Source organism: Dromiciops gliroides, chromosome 3, assembly GCF_019393635.1.
Source record: "Dromiciops gliroides isolate mDroGli1 chromosome 3, mDroGli1.pri, whole genome shotgun sequence".
NCBI lineage: Eukaryota > Metazoa > Chordata > Mammalia > Microbiotheria > Microbiotheriidae > Dromiciops > Dromiciops gliroides.
Genome location: NC_057863.1, coordinates 305,767,781 through 305,788,201, shown reverse-complemented (window position 1 = coordinate 305,788,201; position 20,421 = coordinate 305,767,781). Strand labels below are relative to the sequence as shown.

The window sequence follows — 20,421 nt, the reverse complement described above, 5'->3', positions numbered from 1 at the left end:
CTACTCTCTCCTTTCATGCTTTTCATTCTCGAGTGTTTTTGCTTCTGACTTTTACCTCCTCCAGTTTGTCCTCCCTTCTATCAGCACCAATTCACCCCCCTTCTCTTATCCCCTTCATTTCATGCTTTCCTGTAGGGTGAGATAGATTTCTATACCCAACAGCATGTGTATGTTATTACCTCTTTGAGTCAATTCTGATGAGAGGTGCATGTGCTATCTCCTACCTCCCCCATCTTCTCCACTATAAAAGCTTATGCCTCTTTTATGTCAGATAATTTACCCCATTCTACTTCTCCCAGTCCATTCCTCTTTCTTACCCCTTAATCTTTCTTTTAAATAATCATCCCATCATATTCAACTCACACCCATGACCTATGTATACTCTTTCCTATAACTCCTGTATTCCTTCCTATACTAACTTCCTATAACTCCTATACTCTTGTAGAACTCCTTCTGTGTAGAACTCCTAGTTTTCAGGAGTCACACATATCATTTTCCCATGGAGGAATGTAAACAGTTTAACCTTTTTAAATCCCTTATGATTTTTCTTTCCTGTTACACTCTCCTGTTTATGCTTCTCTTGAGTCTTGTATTTGAAAGTCAGATTTTTTATTCAGTTCTGGTCTTTTTATCAGGAATTCTTGAAAGTCCTCTATTTTACTGAATATTCATTTTTCCCTTTGAGGATTATACTCAATTTTGATTGACAGGTGAATTTTGGTTATAATCATACCTCCTCTGCCCTCTGGAATAGCATATTCTAAGCCCACTAATCCATTAATATAGAAACTGCTAACTTTTGTTATCTGACTATGGCTGCATGATATTTGAATTGTTTCTTTTTGTCTGCTAGCAATATTTTCTCCTTAACCTAGGAACTCTGCAATTTGGTTATAATATTCCTGGGACTTTTCATTTTGGGATCTCTTTCAGGAGGTGATCAGTCGGCTCTTCCAATGTTTATTTAACCCCCTGGTTTTAGAATATCAGGGCAGTTTTCCTTGATAATTTGTTGAAAGATGGTGTCTAGCTCTCTTTTTTTGATAATGGCTTTCAGGTAGTCCAATAAATCTTAAATTGCCTCTCCTCTATTTTCCAGGTCAATTGTTTTTCCAATGAGATATTTCACAGTTCTTTTAATTTTCTTTGAGTCTTGAAGTCTCATGGAATCATTAGCTTTCACTTGCCCAATCCTAATTTTTAAGGAATTATTTTCTTAGTGGACTTTTTGTATCTCCTTTTCCAACTGACCAATTCTGCTTCTCACGGAATTCTCTTCCTTGGATTTTTGTGCTTCTTTTACCATTTAGCCTATTCTGGTTTTTGTTTGTCTGTTTGTTTTTTTGGTGAGGCAATTGGGGTTAAGTGACTTGCCCAGGGTCACACAGCTAGTTAAGTGTCAAATGTCTGAGGCCGGATTTGAACTCAGGTCCTACTGAATCCAGGGCCGGTACTCTATCCACTGCGCCACCTAGCTGCCCCTATTCTGGTTTTTAAGGTGTTATTTTCTTCAGTATTCTTTGTGCCTCCTTTACCAAGTTGTTGACTCCATTTTCATGTTTCTTAAATCACTCTCTTTTCTCTTCCCAATCTTTCCTCTACCTCTCTGACTTGATTTTTAAAATTCTTTTTGAACCCATCCATGGTCTGAAACCAATTCATAGTTTTCTTTGAGGCTTTGGCTATAGTAGTTTTGACTTTGTTGTCTTCTAAGTTTGTGTTTTGATATTCCCTGTCACCAAAGTAGGGCCCCAGATGTTTAAGGCAATTGGGGCTGTGACTTGCCCAGGATCACACAGACAATAAGTGTCTGGGGTGAAATTTGAACTCAGGTCCTCCCAACTTCGGGACCAGTGTTCTATCCCCTGCATCACCTAGCTGCCTCCAAAGGGTGTGAATGGACAATCCTCCAAAGAGGAAACAAAAAACTGATAAAGAAATGCAAATGGAAATGACTTTGAAGTACTAACCTTACAGCCTCCTCATATTGGCAAAGGTTGCAAATAATTATAAAAACCATAACCTTCAGTTCTGTAATTCTTCTGTTGAGTATATGCTAAGGATATTATTTAAAAGGGAGGAAAAAAGATTTGTGAAAAAATGATAGGTACTGAGACCTATATGTAATATTGCTGGAAGTGAAAAATCCTTCCACCAATACAAGTTGGTTGACAGCTTTTCTGCAGCACAGAGAGGTTAAGTGACTTACCTAGGGTCACATAGTATGTGTCAAAGGTAGAACCTAAACTCGGGTCATCTGGCTCCAAGGCCAGTCTATGACTGCACCATGCTGCCTTTCCCATAGTAATGGTAACTCACATTTATAGAGCAAAACAACCTTGTTAGGGACATTCTGAGAGGGACTTGCACATGATCACGGAGTTTAATAACCGTAAGAGGTAGAATTCCAATCTAGGTCTTCTGATTCAAACTCCAACATTCTCATCCACCATGCAAAATTTAAAATAAAACAAAAATTCAAAACTATTTATATGTCCAACAACTGGGATAAAAAATGAAAAAAAAAACTGTACAGTTACATATAATGAAATATGACTAGGTAGGGCAAAAAACTTTTATAAAGCATTTATGAAGCACTTAACAGATGTTCCCTGGGGATACAAATAGAGTCCCTGGTATCCAGGAACTCACATTCCAATGGAGGAGCCAACCACAAAGGAGGTTTCAACTGCAAATAAAGCAAAAAGGTTCCCAAGACACTGCAAGAAAAATGGTAATATATCATTTTTAGAGTCATTACTATTGACAATACTGCTAACTATTGAAGATGGATAATATTTTATCACTGTATGGTAAAAATGACAAATAAAAAATATAAAGAAATATGACATGAAATGATGCTGAAAGCAGAATGAGAAGAGACAATGACTACAATTATATAAAAATGATCACAGGAACAAAGCTTTATGAACTACATAAATGGAAAACAGAATGGGATACAGAGCAAATAACAGTTATTTTGTTCAAGCTAATATTTTCATTTATCAAAATGGCATTAGCTTGAGTTTTATGATTTGTTAGGATTTTCTATTTTACTCATATCCAATAAAATTAATTTACAAGTAACTTTTATAAAAATTATTTTATAGAGAAAGATTCTCAATATTTTGAGAGCTCTGACATCTTAAAACTGCGGGATTTTATATTCCTTCTCTTCCCCTTTTACTTTACCAATTGGGTCTAAAATCTTAGCTCTGACATTCAAAGGCCTCTACAATATGACAACTTCTATCACTGCTCTCTTAGATGAATACTGGGCTTCTCACTGTTCCCCCAAAACAATCACTTTCTCACCCCCATGCCTTTGAAGTTCTGCCGTTTCTTCTCCTTTTGTAATATGTTCATTCTGTAAGAGGCAGGGAAATCTGCCAAAATCATCTTCCCAAGACATGGGTTTGACTATGCCATTTCCCTGCTCACAACCCTTCATTAGTCCTTTCTGACTTCTAGGATAAAATACAAATTCTAGCCTGTCATTCACAATATGGCTTCATCCTACTCTTCCATTCTTCACATTACTCCCTTTCATTCACTCTTTTTCAGTGAAAAAATTATTTTACCTGCTTTTGCTAATCTGCAAAGGATTTAATTTAATATGGGAAGAGCCACTTGGGAGGCCCCCCCTCCCCCACTGCCTCTCCCAGACTGATAGGGAACAAGATTCAAAAACTTCTTTTCAATTTAAGCAAATACCAGGGTTTATTGAGGTGAATAAACTTAGAAATAAGAAGAGAAGTAGGATAATACAACCTGACTGAGTTTTAATTTTCTCCCTGCGTCTCCTTGCTCCGTAACTTCCCTTCTCCTTTCACTGCTCCGCTCCTCTGTCTGTCTCTGTAGCGTCCCTCTGTGTCTCCTCCCAACCAACCAACTCCTTTTCCTATATCTTCACTACATCCCTTTCACTGTCACTTTTCCTACCGACCGACCCTCTAGCGTCTCTACCCCCTGGCTATATATCCCTTCTCTCCCCTCAAACCTTGGGCCAGGCTGTGCCCAGGCGCACCAAGCTAATTCGCTGGCACCCCTAGGGCAGGTGTCCAAGGCCGGCAGGGACACTAAGCCCTAAGGCCCTCTGTGCACATCCCCACTGAGCAGGGTGTGGGTGCTCGGCTTCCGTGCCTGGGGCGGTTTCGGGGAGAACAGTCACGCTGGGGAAGGGGTAGCCCATTCAGGGCACCCAAGGCTAATTTTAGCTGCTTACACCAGTCAAACTGGACTACTAGCTATTTCCTGAACTCCACTTCCCATCTCCCACCTCAGTTCTGTCATAAAGGACACAAGCTTTCCTTCACATTTATAACAACGTGCTTCTTCACCTCTTTTCAGAAGCCTCATCTTTTTTCCAACATTCAGTTCAGGTTCCACCTCCTCCATGGAGCCTTCCCAAATCCTCTGAACACTCAAATTCCCTTGTATCTGTATATGTTTTAACTTGTAAAACAAATAGACGTGTTGTTCTATCCCTAGCATCTATAAGACTACACAAGTAAACATTATTAAGAAATGGTAGTCCAATTTATAATCTGCTTCAACTAGAAGAGATGGGGAGCCAAAAAGCAATTTCTTTGTATCTCTCATGGAGCTCACATTGTCTTATGCCAGTTATTTGTCTATTTCTTCCAGTAGTGTATAAACTCCATGACAACTGCCGGGATTATACCCCAAAGATACCAAAAAGAGGAAAAGGACTTTGTCCCCATATGTTCAAAAATATTTACAGCAGCTCTTTTTATAGTAACAAAGAAATGAAAACTAAGGGTGTGTCCATCAGCTAGGGAATGGCTGAACAAATTAGGGAATATAAATGATTTTTTGAGCCTTGTTTTATTTTTTTCAATTAACAAAAATCTATGTTCTCTGGAGTATTTTTTTAATATACAGGATGAAGCAAAAAATAAAATAAAATAAAATAAAATAAAATTCTTTGAAAGCTATATGTTAAATGTATTATTTGTTTTAAAGGAAGGACACTGCACATAAGAGACTTAAAATTTCATGCATAATTCTTTTTCCGTTCTACTTTCTATATAGAAATGTTCATTTGATGTTTAAATTAAGAATTTAAAATGTTTTATATTTAAGCTACATGATGAAAGTGACTATTCATTTCTGTATCTCATGTTACTAACAGTGCGTTATAAAGACTAAGTGCTCAAATCAGAATCTTGAATTGAATTATTGTAATAATTTTACAAGGATTTTGTAATACCCTTTGAACTAATAGGTGAAGTGATAGTGTCATAAAAACAGGCATGGGAAGCAATCTTAAGACCTAAGGTTGTTCTGGTCAACTTAACCTTTCAATCATGATTACTGATATAAGAAGCCATGAACAACCACAATTATCAGTTCTATAAAGAGAGGAGGCAGGTGATTTATGAGAGCATTTTGGTATGCCTTTGCATACCATTCCACGAAGCTTTTTGCACAGTAATCTCTCAAATACCCAGACAGACAAGAACAACACACACACACACACACACACACACACACACACACACACACACACACTTCTGAGTGATTAAACTTGATTTCAACACCCATCTACAAAGCATATGTAGTTTCACAGCAAAACCCCTCTGACCCTAATATTCTATTTTAACATGTCTGGTCATCTAGTTTCCACATCTAAAGTAGATAAGCAGTAGAAAATCGTAAGAGGCTGGAAGGACTATAGGCAGGCACCATAGAAAACAAAACAAAACTGAGAAGCAAAAGCAGATCAATTCAATGGCAAATATTTATTAAGCACCTATGTTCAAGACATGGTGCTGAGGATATAGAAAAATGGTTGCCAAGGGGGCAGCTAGGTGGCTCAGTGGATAAAGCACCGGCCCTGGATTCAGGAGTACCTGAGTTCAAATCCGGCCTCAGACACTTGACACTTACTAGCTGTGTGACCCTGGGCAAGTCACTTAACCCCCATAGCCCCGCCAAAAAAAAAAAAAAATGGTTACCAAAAAAGGATCTTATTATCTAATGATGAAGAAGATATACACAAATGACTGCTACAAAAGAGAGTAAAAAAAAATATAAAAAGAGAAGTCAAGGCAAAATGCTGTGAGAAATCTAAGATCACTTTCACTTAAGGCAGAGAAGCCTACATGTTAGAAGAGGAATCTAAATTGGATCTTGAAGGGAAAAGGGTGGGATTTTTATTGAAAATTCTTTTTACTGTTCTGTCAAGGAAACATTTTGTTTCTTGAGGAACAAAATCTTATTACTAGGCACAGTCCAGTATTCATGCTAAGCAGCATCAGCTGAATGTTGTGGTTCATCAATTAAATCAGCCTTTATTGAAAATCAGTGGCACAGACAAAACTGATGCTAGAGAACAATTGTAGCATTTGCTAAACAGTTTTGCTCAACAGAGTGTGGGGTGGGATAGAGCCTAGCTTCTTAAAATTGTGGATTGAGACCCCACATGGGATTGTGTAATTGAATGTGGGAGTTGTGAAAATTTTGGCAACAGTCATAGGTTTTGTATACCTATTTTATATACCTACATACCCCGGGGTCACGTAAAAATTTCTTGGGCCATAAGGTTTGAAAAGTTTAAGAAGCCCTGGGAAAGAGTACCTTCCAGAACTGGGAGACTGAATGAGCAAGGACACAGTGAAGGAAGACAGTGTGAAAAGAATTAGGGGAGGAGATTAATCCAATATGGCTGTAATTTAAGAGTATAAGACAAGGCTAGAAAGATAGTAAAGAAGCATTATGCTGGGATCTGAATACCAGAATAATAAGTGTAAGCCCATGGAGAAATCACCTAAGTGTCCAGAGTGATCCAGGAGTGATGTGATCAGGCAGATGGGAGCATCTGAATGATACATCAGAGAAGAGGGGAAAGGAACAAGCATTTATTAACCCCCTACTGTGCTAAGCAATTTGATCATTTGATCCTCTTAACAACCCTGGGCAGTGGATGCAATTATTATCCCCATTTTACAACTGACAAAACTGAAGCAGATAGGGATTAATTGACTTGCCCAGGGTAACACTGGAAGTGTCAGAGGTTGGGTTTGAACTCAGGTCTTCCTGACTCCCTTCTCTTTTCTTCCACCCCCCCCCCCCACCCCCAATCCCCATTCTTCTATCTATCCACTAAACCACCTAGCTGCCAGGAAACAGAAACAACAAAATGGTAAAAAGAAATAAGGGGGGGGGGGGCGGCGGCTAGGTGGCACAGTGGATAAAGCACCTGCCCTGGATTCAGGAGTTCCCGAGTTCAAATCCTGCCTCAGACACTTGACACTTACTGGCTGTGTGACCCTGGGTAAGTCACTTAACCCCCATTGCCCTGCAAAAAAAAAAAAAAAAAAGGAAAGAAATAAGGAACTGAACAGGGTAGCTCCAGGGAAAAATGAAAAGGAGTGGAGTAATGTGAAATACTGAGGAGATAGAATACATAAAACCTGGCAAATGACTGAATTTCTGAGGTGATAGAGATGAAAGGAAAAAAAATGCAAGAGACAAACTTTTCACTCTCTTTAAAAAGAAAAGAAAAAAGAAAAATCCTGGACTAAACTTATAGTTTTTTAGTATATGTTAAAACAAAAGATTGGCAAACTACTATCCTAGGGCTGAAAAAATGGCCTGCAGCTAAGAATGTTTCCTACATTTAAAAATAAAATTTTATTGTATTTTTAAATGTACAAACCTCTCTTAGCTCACTCACTACAGTCTTACAAAAACAGGCAGGCAAGATTTGGCCCTCTGGCAATGTCTGCTGTTTAAAAAAAAAAAAGTTTGTAGTTAAAAGAATGTTTCCTATCAGTTCCCTTAACCTACAATAATGCCCTAAAGAGTCATATCTTAAAATGTAAGTTAAATTTAATTTTTTTTTAAATCTCTTGACCCTAAAATCCCAATGTATTATCCTTCTTCCTCTTTATATTTAAATGTCCAGACTCAAGCATATCTCCTCTGGGAGCTAATATGCTACTAGAGGTTACAACCTGAATACAGATTGTGGGCTTCATTTTCTCATGTCCCACTAAGACCTTTGCAGTCCAGCTTCCATCCCTCCCACTGAACAGAAACGGTCCCTTCAAGGTCTATAAGGATTCTGTTAATGATAAATCAAATGGCCTTTGGTCAATCCTTCTCCATCTCTCTGCAGAGTTTAACAATGTTGACTGCCCTTCTCCCTTCTACATACGCCTTTCTTCTCCCTGGGCTTTTGTGACACTGCTCTATCATGGCTCTCTTCATACCTGTCTGACCATTCCTTCTTAGCCTCTGGTGAAGGATCATGCCTGAGCTCCTAGCTCCATGACTCTTCTCCCTACACTTTCTCTTGGGGCAGCTAGGTGAGGCAGTGGATAGAGCACTGGCTCTGGAGTCAAGAGGACCTGAGTTCAAATCTCACCTCAGATGCCATCTGTGTAACCCTAGGCAAGTCACTTAATCCCAATTGCCTTAAACAGCCAAAGCCATCTCCAGTGGTCCTGATGCATATCTTGCCACTGGACCCAGATGGCTCTGGAGGAGAAAACGAGGTTTGTAACCTTGCACACATCACTTAAAATCCAATTCAATGCAAGTCATGACATCACAATGAGAACAAAGAAACAAAAACACCTTCTCTCCTAGGATCTCAACAACTCCAAAGGACTCAAATATTTCCATGCAGATGACTACCAAATCTATACATTCAACCCTTACTTATTTCTCTCCTGCTCTATAGTTTTACATTTCCAACTGCTTGCTGATATTGCAAACCTAATGTCCCCACAAGTATCTCCAAGGTCCACAATAGGTCCAAAGCAGAACACAGTCATTATCCTTCTTCCTAAACCGACCCTCCTCCTAACTCCTATATTCTGTTGAGGCTACCACAATTACTCCAGTCATTCAGGTTCAAAACCCAGGACTCCCGCTTCACTCTCCTTCCCTCCCCTAATCTAATTAGTTTCTTAGTTTTATCAAATCTAAATCCACAAGAGTTCTCAGTTTCTTATCACCGCTGGCCTGTGTGGTAGAACAAAAATATTTATTTCTGCAATGTCTTCCATAATCTGGTCACTATAAATTCTATATTCCCTTTGTATTATGTGTATAAGATGGCACAGTGGATAAAACACTGGCCCTGAAGTTGAGAGGACCTGAATTCAAATCTCACCTCAGGCACTTATCTGTGTGACCCTGGGCAAGTCACTTAACCCCAAGTGCCTTAAAACATCCAGGGCCATCTCCAGCTGTCCTGATAACATTTCTTGCTGCTGGACCCAGATGGCTCTGGAGGCGAGTGAGGTTGGTGATCTTGTAATCCAATTCAGTGCACGTCATGACATCACCCTGATGTCAAGGTCCTCTTTGAGAACAAAGGACAAACAACAAAGGTATATAAGGAAATGGTTTTGCTTTAAAGAATTTTAAAAATATCTTTTCCTCACTTGGAAGAATGTAAATGAACAAATTTTGCTGACTATAAACCAGATGCATGCACACACATTTTTACGCAGTTATATTAATAAGGCCTTCCTTTGAAGATCTTATGTATTGGAAGTTTATTCTCTCCCTGCCACATCACCCTCAGTGGAATGAGTTAGTGTTTCATATGTAGGATGTGAAGGGGGAAATGGGGGGAGACACATAAAGCTTTGATCTCTCACTCAAATAAGAAACAGCCATTTTCCTGGCAGATGCCAGATAACTGGCATATCCTCCCTAAGGATTAGTTGTTCCTTACTTTTTTCTTCCACCCCTAAAACCAGCTAAGGTCTTCCTTCTTTACCCAGTAATAACCTCTTATATAAAACATCCATCTGGACCCAGAAAGCCCAATGACATCTGACAACTTATACAAGATCCTCTATATTTCCCTTTGTTAGCCAACCTTGAATAAAGGAGGAAATATTACTTTCACATTGTCTTTTCTTTTTTCGTAAGGCAATAGGAGGTAAGTGACTTGCCCAGGGTCACACAGGGTCACATTTGAATTCAATTCCTCCTGACTCCAGGGCTGGTGCTCTATCCACTGTGCCACATAGCTGCCCCCTACTTTTACATTGTCAACCCACTCAACCAACTAGAGAGTTCAAAGATCCCAAAGCACAGATATTAAACCAGACAGAAGACACTTTTTCCTTGGAGTAACTTATCCTGAACCCCCCCCCCCAAAAAAAAAGATGGCGTTTCTCTAACACAGAGATTGGAGTTTTTCCTACACAAAAGGAAAACGTGGAAAATCATCTTTGGAATTGACACATTAACACATCTGAAAACTTGCTTTACCAAAGCCCATTCTGGACAAAGACCTTCTATACACATCCCACTCCTGTCTCTAACTGGCTGTAATGAACATACTTTAGGGGGCACAGTGGATAGAGCACTGGCCTTGGATTCAGGAGGACCTGAGTTCAAATTCTACCTCAGACACTTGACACTAGCTGTGTGACCCTGGGTAAGTCACTTAACCCTCATTGCCCTGCAAGGAAAAAAACCCCAAAACATCTTTTAATAAATCTCCTTTGGACATATAAGTCCTGTTCATGGATTTATCTTTCTCCTCCCTAGTGCAGCAACCACATAACTACTCATTTAAAAAAACATTCGACACTAAATGAAGGAACTGAAAGGGGCGGGGGGGGGGGGGGGAACTGTTCAAGACCTCATTTTTAAATTCAAACTCATTCCAATTACCATGATGAGAAGCCCTAATTTACCTGGAATACTTCAATAGTCAGCTAACTGGTCTTCCTGAATCTAGCCTCTCCTTGATCCAATCAATCCCCCCCCCCCAAAGCTAGCAAACATTTCTAAAGCACATGTCTAAACTAACCACATCACTGCCCTGCTCAAGAAGTTTTAAAGACCATTATTTGTTGGATAAATCACAAATTCCTTTGTTCAGCTTAACTGGAGAAAGCTAGATGGCCCAATGGAGAGAGTCAGGAAGACCCAATTCTAATTTGCCCATAGATAATCACTAGTCATGTGATCCAGGGCAAGTCACTCAACCTCAGTTTCCTCATCTGTAAAATGGGGATAGTAATAGCACCTACCTCTCAGGGTTGTTATGAGGATCAAATGAGATAATAATTGTTCTTTGTTTTGGTTTTTTTTTGCTGGGGCAATGGGGATTGACTTGCCCAGGGTCACGAAGCTAGCAAGTGTCAAGTGTCTGAGGCCAGATTTGAACTCAGGTCCTCCTGAATCCAGGGCCAGTGCTCTATCCACTGCGACACCTAGCTGTCCCCATGAGATAATAATTGTAAAGCACTTAGCATAATGCCTAGCACATAGTAGGCACTTAATATATTCTTGTTCCCTACCACAAACACAACCTTCCATCTCCTACTGACTGTCCCCCATACTTAGAATGCTCTCACCTTCACCTCTAGAAAACTGTAGCTCTTAGAGGATCAGTTCAAGTGTCATCAGCTTTAAAGGCCTTTCCTGACCTCTCCCTTGGTTAGTGCCTCTACTAATTTATTCTAGTCAAATGTAAGCTTCTTAAAAGCACGGTCAATTTTACATTTTTATTCATATTCCTAATGCCTCCCAAAGTTCCCAGCACAAAGAATGTAAGCTCACTTCCACTAAGCATCTTTTCATTCTTTGTACTTGTATCCCCAGCACCTGAAATATAACAGGTCTTTAATAAATACTTGTTGATTGGCAGAGAAGGCACTTAATAAATGATCACTGATGTTCTCAATAGTATTATTCATCCTTTTAAAAAATTGTAGATTTTCTTGACAACTATCAAACTTTAAATAAGTTAACAAAACAATGAGTGGTAAAGTAAATGTAAAATGACCCATACTAATATGCAATAATTGCTCTATTAGGTAGATTTCCACCCCCCCTTTAATGTTAAGGTGGGAGGGGGCGATGGTTGTTAGGAAGTAACTGATGTATCAAAAGTCATCAATTTTTAAAAGTTAACAGAATGACAGTACACTAGGGACATTTGATATAGTAAGCATGCAAAGTATATCAGATTTTCAGAAATACTTAAACTGGTCAAGTCACTTAGTACCACATACTTGAGTCATCTGTTAACATTCCAAACGCCTCTTTGGCTTTTACTATATGAGTGCCCACCCAGTATCATAAAGCATGCCACAGTAGTAATATGTACACAAGTCCCCATACTAACATAGACCACCTAATTCAGAAATCAGAGATACCAGGGTACTAAGTGACTTAGAAACTAGCAAACAAACATAAATCACCTAGACACAATCAGACAGGTACACAAACCACAGATCTTATTCGTTTCTGTGGGGCTCAAGCTAATAAAAGCGGGAGGGTTGGAGGATAAAGAATGAAAGGAAACTGGACTGAGCCCAGCTAAGCCAGGCAAGGTTGACGAAATTACCTTTGGGGTTCAGCTAGGGGTGTTCTAGCACACATCACACCTTCTAAGTGCAGAGGGGGAAAAGTTCCCTTTTCTCAGTCAGAGATAACCGCACTGAAGGAGGGGCCATGGTTGGGTCACAGTTCAGATTTCAACAGCAGTTGTCCCGTCCCCGCCCCCCAGCAATCAGCAGATATTCGGACCCCTCCAAAATAGGACTCAAACTATTTCCACTCGAGATCACATTTCTAGCTCCACCTGTGCTGGGATTCTCCTCCAACACAGCTTGGATAGTTCTATGAGGAGGAGAAGGTGTAAGAGAATGACACACCCACTTCTGTGGGGATTGAGAGCTACTACTCCGAGGCTGGAGGTGGAAGCCACTTCCACGGAGATGGAGGAGAGCCGCTTCCAGAGGGGTGAAGGAGTCATTTCCACGGGGTTCGAGGGGAGCCACTTCCCTGGGGGGGACGGAGGGTCAGAGGGAGCCAAGTCCAGGGTAGCCGGTGGAAGTCCCCACCACAGGGGTCAGAGGATGTCCCTCCCATGGGGATAGAGGAGAACCCCTTCCACGGGGCTTGGGGGAAGTCCCTTCCACCCGGGTCGGGGGAGTCCCTTACGAGGATGTCGGAGGAGTAGTTCCCCATCTCCTCCACTTCCTCCCCTCCAAGAAGAAGGGACTAGAGACAGAAGAGGCAGGGGCGGGGCACGGCTCTCAGCCCCGCGGGGAAAGGGTCTCCGTAGATTCCCCACCCCCACCCCGCCCCCCGGCCGTCTAGACTCCTCAGGGCCTAAGCGGGAGCTGGAGCGGAGGAGGGACGGGTGGACGCCTGACGCACCCCGGGTCTAACTCACCAGCTGTCGCCCCCCGACGTTGGCGGCGGCGATGCCTCCTCTCCTTCCGCCATTGCTGTTGACGTCCACGTCACTTTGCCGAAAAGCGAGCCGGCGCCGGGGAGGACTCTGGGATCCCGTGTGTCGTAAAAAGTTTTCTGAGTTCGGAGGCTGAGCCGGGGTAGAGGAAAAAGGAAGACTGAGGCTTAAACGGGAGTATTCTCTGAAGGGGGCCGTGCAGGCGTGGGGACGTATTACGTCAAGAGGTCCGGCAACGTCCACACGCTTTATCTCTTCCAGACTACATTTCCCAACATGCAATGTGCTCCGGCTCGACATAATCGTTGGAACCTAGTCTGTCGGGCTGTGCTTCCCCAGGCAGCCAGCGGAGTTTATGCACGTTCTTAGATTGTTAGAAAGGCGTCCACCCCTTTCATCATTGGGATGAGCAAACTGACGCCCAGAGAAGTTAAATGGCTTGCCCAGGGCCTCCCGGCCAGTAATTGTCTTTTCTTGTTCTGCATTCTTACACCTGATAAATTCAGGTTCCTGTTGGCGTCCCACGCGCTTTTCACCTCCTCATATCTGAGAGATTCCAGCAGAAATGAGATAAATTTTTGGTGTGGATAAAAATGATTTGTACACCCAGACTCTTGGCTTCCTTCAAGACTCAGTTCAAATTTCACCTTTTTGAAAGACGACTTTCCTCATCTCCCCCCCCCCCCCCAGTAACTTACCTTTGAAACCGCCCCATTGGCCTTGTATATATTTTACAAGCATACGTAATTATCTGCATGTTGTCTCCCCCTTACACTGTGAGCTCCTTGAGGCAAGGACTGTGTTTGCCTTTCTTTGCAAACACAACGCTCATCACGTAGTAAGAGCTTGATAAATATTCGTTGACTGAGTCATTTATATAATTTCGTGACAGACCTTGGAAAACCAGGTTCTTTTCTCTCTACCTCTTTGGACATTTTGTTTTCACCTTCTTACTCAATTCGTGCTAATCCCTCGAAACTGATTGGGTGGGGTGTCTATTGAAATACCTGCAGGGGCATCCAGGTGACGTAGTGGATACAGCACTGGCCCTGGATTCAGGAGGACCTGTGTTCAAATCCGGCCCCAGACACTTGACACTTAACTAGCTGTGTGACCCTGGGGAAGTCACTTACTCAATCAGCTCTTAACGAGGTTAAGAATGATACATGAAGTTGAGACGTTTGAGATGGATTTAAAAAATTATTTGTGAAAAATATATCATTTGGGAAGATGTTTAAGGGAGTCGGAAATATAAATAAGAGGGGGAGAGAAACAGCAAAACGAACAAATATATCAACTGCATCTGATAGAATGTGGAATTTTTAGCATACCTTTCTGTTATAGAGTAGAACGGGCATTTTCTAAATTCTTTGGGGCTGAGCTTGATCATGACAATTACACAGCATTCATTTTCCATTTATTGTCATTTTCATTCACATTGTTGTCATTCTGTGCGTTTTCTTGAATCTGTTTCTTTCATTTTTCATCAGTTCATATGTCTTCCCATATGTCTCTTAAATCTTTTTTCATAGTTTCTTATAATGCATTAAAATTCTATTACCTGGGGGCAGCTAGGTGGCACAGTGGATAGAGTACAGCCCTGGATTCAGGAGGACGTGAGTTCAAATCCAGCCTCAGACACTTGATACTTACTAGCTGTGTGACCCTGGGCAAGTCACTTAACCCTCATTTCCCTGCAAAAAAAATATAAAAAAATTTTTTAAATTATATTACCTTCATGTACTATAAATTATCTAGCTATTCCCAATCAGTGGGTGACTAATTTGTTTCCAAATCTTTGCTACCACAAAAAGTGCTACTGTGAAAAGTTTGTGTGTGTGGTATATGTGGTGTGTGGGGATCTGTGTGTCTGTGTGGTTTTGTGTGTGTGTGTGTGTGTGTGTGTGTGTGTGTGTGTGTGTGTGTATGTTATATATATTAGGGATTATAAAATATATTAGGGTTTAGATATACATATGCATATACGTTAGTGATTAGAACGAATTGAGAAAGAAGGTGGGACACTGAGGAGGGACCTGAATTAATCAGGTGTAAGAATGCAGAACAGGAAAAGACATTTGTTCTGCCGAGGCCCTGAGCAAGCCATTTAACTTCTCTGGGCATCACTTTGCTCATCTGTGTGATGAAAGGGGTGAATGCCTTCTAACAATCTAAACTCCTGCATAAACTCTGCTGGCTGCCTGGAGAAGCACAGCTGGACAGACAGGGTTCCAACACCTATGCCTACCCAAGGCACATTGCATGCTGGGAGATGTATCTGTCTGTCTCTCTGTCTGTCTGTCTGTCTGCCTGTATTATGTATGTGTGTAGGTATGTGTGTATTATGATGTTTAAAATCTAATGTGTGTGACCTTACCTGGCCACACACCCCCAGTGTGGGGGGAGAATTAGCTAATGTTTACTTATAAATTCAGCAACAGTTTAGGCTTTTAAGCATTTATTAAAGTATATTAGGGGTTAGCAGAGAGAGAGAGAGAGAAAGCCACCTTCATCTATCTATCCAAGAGAGAACATGTGAAGTTCTGAAAGTTGGGAGATGTGTCTACCCTGCCTGCTTAAGCCACCATGAGCTTGTTCCTGAACAAGAGAGTGATTCTGAGTCTCCAGCAGAAGCTCCCTGCCCAACCAGAAGAGGGGCAGTCCCTACACATAGCTCCAAGTTAATTGGCTGGTCACATTCGAGTCCATTAATTGATATGACCTAAAGGCAGGCTATGAATACATGTAACTTCTGGACGCCAGGCAGCTTCCAGATGCTAGTCACATGCTTTTTCGTCAGGGGACATCGCTCTGGTTCTCACAATGTCTTCTCAGCAGGGGGTGGCACCCTGGTTCTCACACTACCCCCTATGCTTCATGAAGAAACATCGGTTTCTTACATGAAGCAATACCATTACAGATATTTATGACTAACAAAGTAAAGGGAATGAGAAGAGAGAAAAGAAATTGAGCAATGCATTAACAGAGGCTAAAAGGGGCACTCCCCTTTAGCAGGTGGATATTACAAACAGAGAAAAACTAAAGGGGGCATTCCCCTTTAGTGAGTGGACATTATAAACAATGTATGCAAAGGGGAAAAGGAAAACAGGAAAATGTCCATTTAAGTCTTTGAAACTGTACCAATTGGAATGATGCCACCTGCTGGAGACTTACTGTAGCAAAGCATCGCCATGAGGTGAAGGCCTCTGAGGGCAAGCCATGTGGTCAAGGTCCTTAGCATCAGGAAGTGACGTTTGCTTGTGGGTACTATCTATCAAGGCTACCAGCCAATCAACTTGAGGAGCCTCCCATTTCTGGGAAGAGGACATGAAGTAGAAAGCAGATGCTGGCAGAGGGGTGCTGTCTCTTTTTGGTTCCTGACTTCACCACAGTGGGTCGGATGATGGGGTCTCTTAGAAATAGTTAGATTTTTACCTTTCTCTCTGATCCTAATACTCTTTAATAAATACTCAAACATTTAAATACTCTTGCTAAAGCTTATAATTTATTGGCGACGACTCATTAGATATTTTAGACAGTATAGCTAGAATTTTAGCCCTTACAGAAGTCTTATCTCACATGGTTCTAGGGATGTCCTCTGGGTGTAGTTGTGGAGTGAAAGTCTTTCAAGTGTGGATGCTGATGATCAACTAACAAGTCTCAGCTGTAGAGTTTTGGGTGTGATTGTAAAGTCTCTCAGGTGTTTCAGATACTGGTTATCAGCTGGAAGTTTCCTACAAAATTAATCTTAACACAACTTTAAATAGCTTTGCCAATAACCAAATCAAACAGTGAGACTCCTCAAAAACATGTCTAAGGAAATTCAGAGTCTTTTAGAGATTTTACAACTATTGTCCAGTTGTTACACATGAAATGTAATAAAAACAAAAAATGAAACATTCTCTAAAACTTAATGTTAGTACACTCCCGCCTGTGGAGAATAAATTGAGAAGACAATTATGATATGAATTTAGAAAATAATTTTTATATTTGTTTCATCACTTTTTGCATCATCTGCCTAATTATCCTCATGCCATTATGAGAAATTAAAGGCTCTAATATAACTGGCAGCAGGTGTCAAGGCCAAATCCAACATTGTATTTATCATGATACCTGAGATAATTATGGGGGTTACCATAAAAGAACAGAGAAATAAGAGAAATGAGCATTGACAAATTTCATGGCTTTACAGACAGTCGATGCAATATATTGAGGGGGAAGCTGAGTTAGGCTTAATCAGATGCATAGGATTGAGATGTCTGTGACCTCGGGCATATAGGAGGGGGAATTGAAGTCAGGTGTAGAATGAGATGGCATAGCCTGGCTGTCCAGTGCTATTCGGGGTGAAAATTAAACCAAGAGAATCCAACCTTGACTCTTGCCAATGGCCATTCTCTCGGCTTTTCCCAAGTCAGTGTACTACCCGGACTTCGTGCCTGTCTCCCCTTTTGTGACAATTCAATGTCTGCTCTTGTATGTATTACTCTTGTGATTGGATGTCATCTTGGCCAACTGGCATTGGGTAACTCAGAATGAAGTTAATTAATGTCTTATATGGTAAATTCCCATAATCCAAGTCTCATATGGATTTAATTGAGGATAATGATAACCACAAAAAATGTGAATTTACTTTGACTCAGAATATAAGATATAATATGCAATAATTCCAAATAATAATTTTTTTTAAAGTTTAGTAAAAATAGTACTTCTAGAATTAATTTACACTTATCATGGTAATCAATTTACCAAGGAAATACTTTGTATAATTTGATCAAATAATCAGTTGGAAAAACAAGCAATTTAGAATATGGGAGAATCATACTTCCAAACTTGATATGGTATTATGAAATCAAGACCATCTCGCATTGGTTAAAAAATAGAGAGATAGATGAATAGAACAAAATACAAATGGCAGAATAAGAGACAATGAAATTCAATGGTCTATATGTGCTGGTACTGGTTTTACATGGGAGCAATGGATCCACGAGTCCTTCTCTCCAATTTTGATGGCAGTTGGAGTTGTTAGCAATACCTGGAAAGGACCTTCCCAAGCTGGTTGAGCTCCACTAGTCCAATGAAAATTTTTGACATATACACTGTCTCCTGGTCTTAAATCATGTAAGGAGAAGTCCAAGGGTCCAGCCTGTACTGCTGCTTCTGCCTTGTGGAGTTCACGTAGTCTGGCTTGTGATTCCTGTATATAGGAAGCAACAGAGGTATCTCCCTCCACCAATGATGTATATACTGGAAAGAAGGGTTCTGCGTGGATAGGAGGATGGCCAAAAAGTATCTCATAAGGTGATATATGTAGTTCTCCTCTCGGCCTGCTTCGCAAATAGAACAGTGCCAAGGGTAGAACATCAGGCCACTTCAAATGAGTTTCAGTGCACAATTTGCCAGTCATGCTCTTAAGCTCTTTATTCATACATTCTACCTGGCCTGAGCTTTGTGGGTGGTAAGGTGTATGAAATTTTGGAGTGACTCCCAAGAAAGAGTAAATTTGGGATAAAACAGAATCAGTAAAATGTGTGCCTTTGTCAGAATCAATGCGGGCTGATGGGCCAAAGTGAGGGACTTTCTCTTTAAGGAGGGTTTTGGCAACAAAGGCAGCTGTGGCTCAGGAACATGGAAAAGCTTCTACCCACCAGTGAGTTGATCAACTATAACAAGACAAAACTTATAACGTCCTGCCTTAGGCATTGTGATATAATCAATTTGTAGATGCTCAATAGGTGCATATGCTAGAGGGACTTCCTCCATAAGCTTTAGCCCAGAAGGCATGTTCATTATAAGTCTGAAAGACAGGGCAAAAGGCACAAACCCTAGAGGCCACATTAGTAACTCCAGGGGCAATCCAGGGGGTTGATAGCTATACTGGGGTTGATAGAGATCCTCAACTGCCTGACTTTGATGCCTTATGGTTTCCTGTACTGGAACTAAAATGCCCTGTCTTTTCCTTTCTTCCCTCTCATTTCCTTCATAAATACATGTTTCTATTTCTTTAATTCTGTCAGTTCTCAGGGCATTCCAACCTGGACACTTCCTTTCAAAATATTTCCGTATTTCTGGCAAGGACTGGTGCACAACATGGGAACAGATAACATGGGCATCTCTAGCATCTAATGGCTCTAGTCTAGCATATTGTGTGGCATTCTTACACAGTCTGTCATAGACTCTATTAGGTCTTTCATTAGGTTTCTGAACTGTATCTATAAATTTTTGGCAGTTATCAGTCTTACTAGCACAGGATTCCATTGCCTTCAACAAAGTTTCCCTTGATTCCTGCAACTTATCAAAATGCTCAGGGATATTGGGGTCCCAGTTAGGGTCTTCTAAAGGCCATCGAATAGCAACTTTTCCTGATGTTTCTAAGGAGTTTGCTGTAGCTATTATATCAGCTCTTTCCCCTGGGGATAATATTGTTTCCATGAGATCAGTAACATCATTCCACATGGGCTGATATCCTCTGAAAATTGCCCTAAACTGGCTGATAACTGCTGTGGGATCCTCATCAAATTTAGGAATTTCTCATTTCCATGAACTTAAATCTTTGGGCCCAAAAGATGTATATTGTCTGAGTTTTACTACAGTACCCTTTTGATCATGGGTGAGGATCTCTTGAAGGGCAAGAATTTTGATCTTCTCTGTCTCCTCTACAGGTGAATCTTCTCTTTTTTTCTTTTTTCTTTTCTTGGATGGTATAGAGGAAATAGAGGGGGAGGGAATAGGAGTTGGGTCCCCCAAAGGTGAATTTTTTCTTTTTTCTTTTTTAAATTTTTTTGGTTGAGTCATTTGGCATTTCAGCCTGAGAGACAGGCTTGCACTCAAGTTCGGGCTTGGTATTCTCCCTCTTTTGTACCCCCTTTGGTCAATTTCTAGCTCGCTATATCCCAGAGTTCCCAATAAGTTAAATCTTTGGGGGAATTAAAATGCAGGATCAATTGCAAATTTTTCAGTGTTAAGGAATCAAAAGATCCATTCTCTAACCATTGGTTCTCTAGTAAGCTAGATAGATGCCACATAAAACACAGTTTGATAAGCCTTGCTTTTTTCATGCCTGGCTGAATCAGTAGCTTATAAGAATCCCATGCTGTGATTACCCTTTCCAGAGGAGACCCATGTATTATATGATAGGTTTGAGTATTTCTAGTCCTCCTGGTGTTTTTAGTCCCCTTTTTATAATTCAAAAATTTCCTCACCATAACACAAAGAAA

General features: G+C 40.8%; 1 protein-coding gene across 2 annotated transcripts in view; it reads right to left on the bottom strand.

Moving 5' to 3' along the window:
* The window catches only part of TBC1D23 (TBC1 domain family member 23), a 58,538-nt gene extending 45,166 nt beyond the window's left edge, over positions 1 to 13,372 (bottom strand). For both annotated transcript variants that reach the window (XM_043996754.1, XM_043996755.1), the window contains exon 1: positions 13,190 to 13,372. In XM_043996754.1, the coding sequence (XP_043852689.1) occupies positions 13,190 to 13,242 (53 nt within the window). In that variant the 5' untranslated portion in view covers positions 13,243 to 13,372. The remainder of the gene's footprint in view (positions 1 to 13,189) is intronic.
* Positions 13,373 to 20,421: the final 7,049 nt, after the last annotated feature.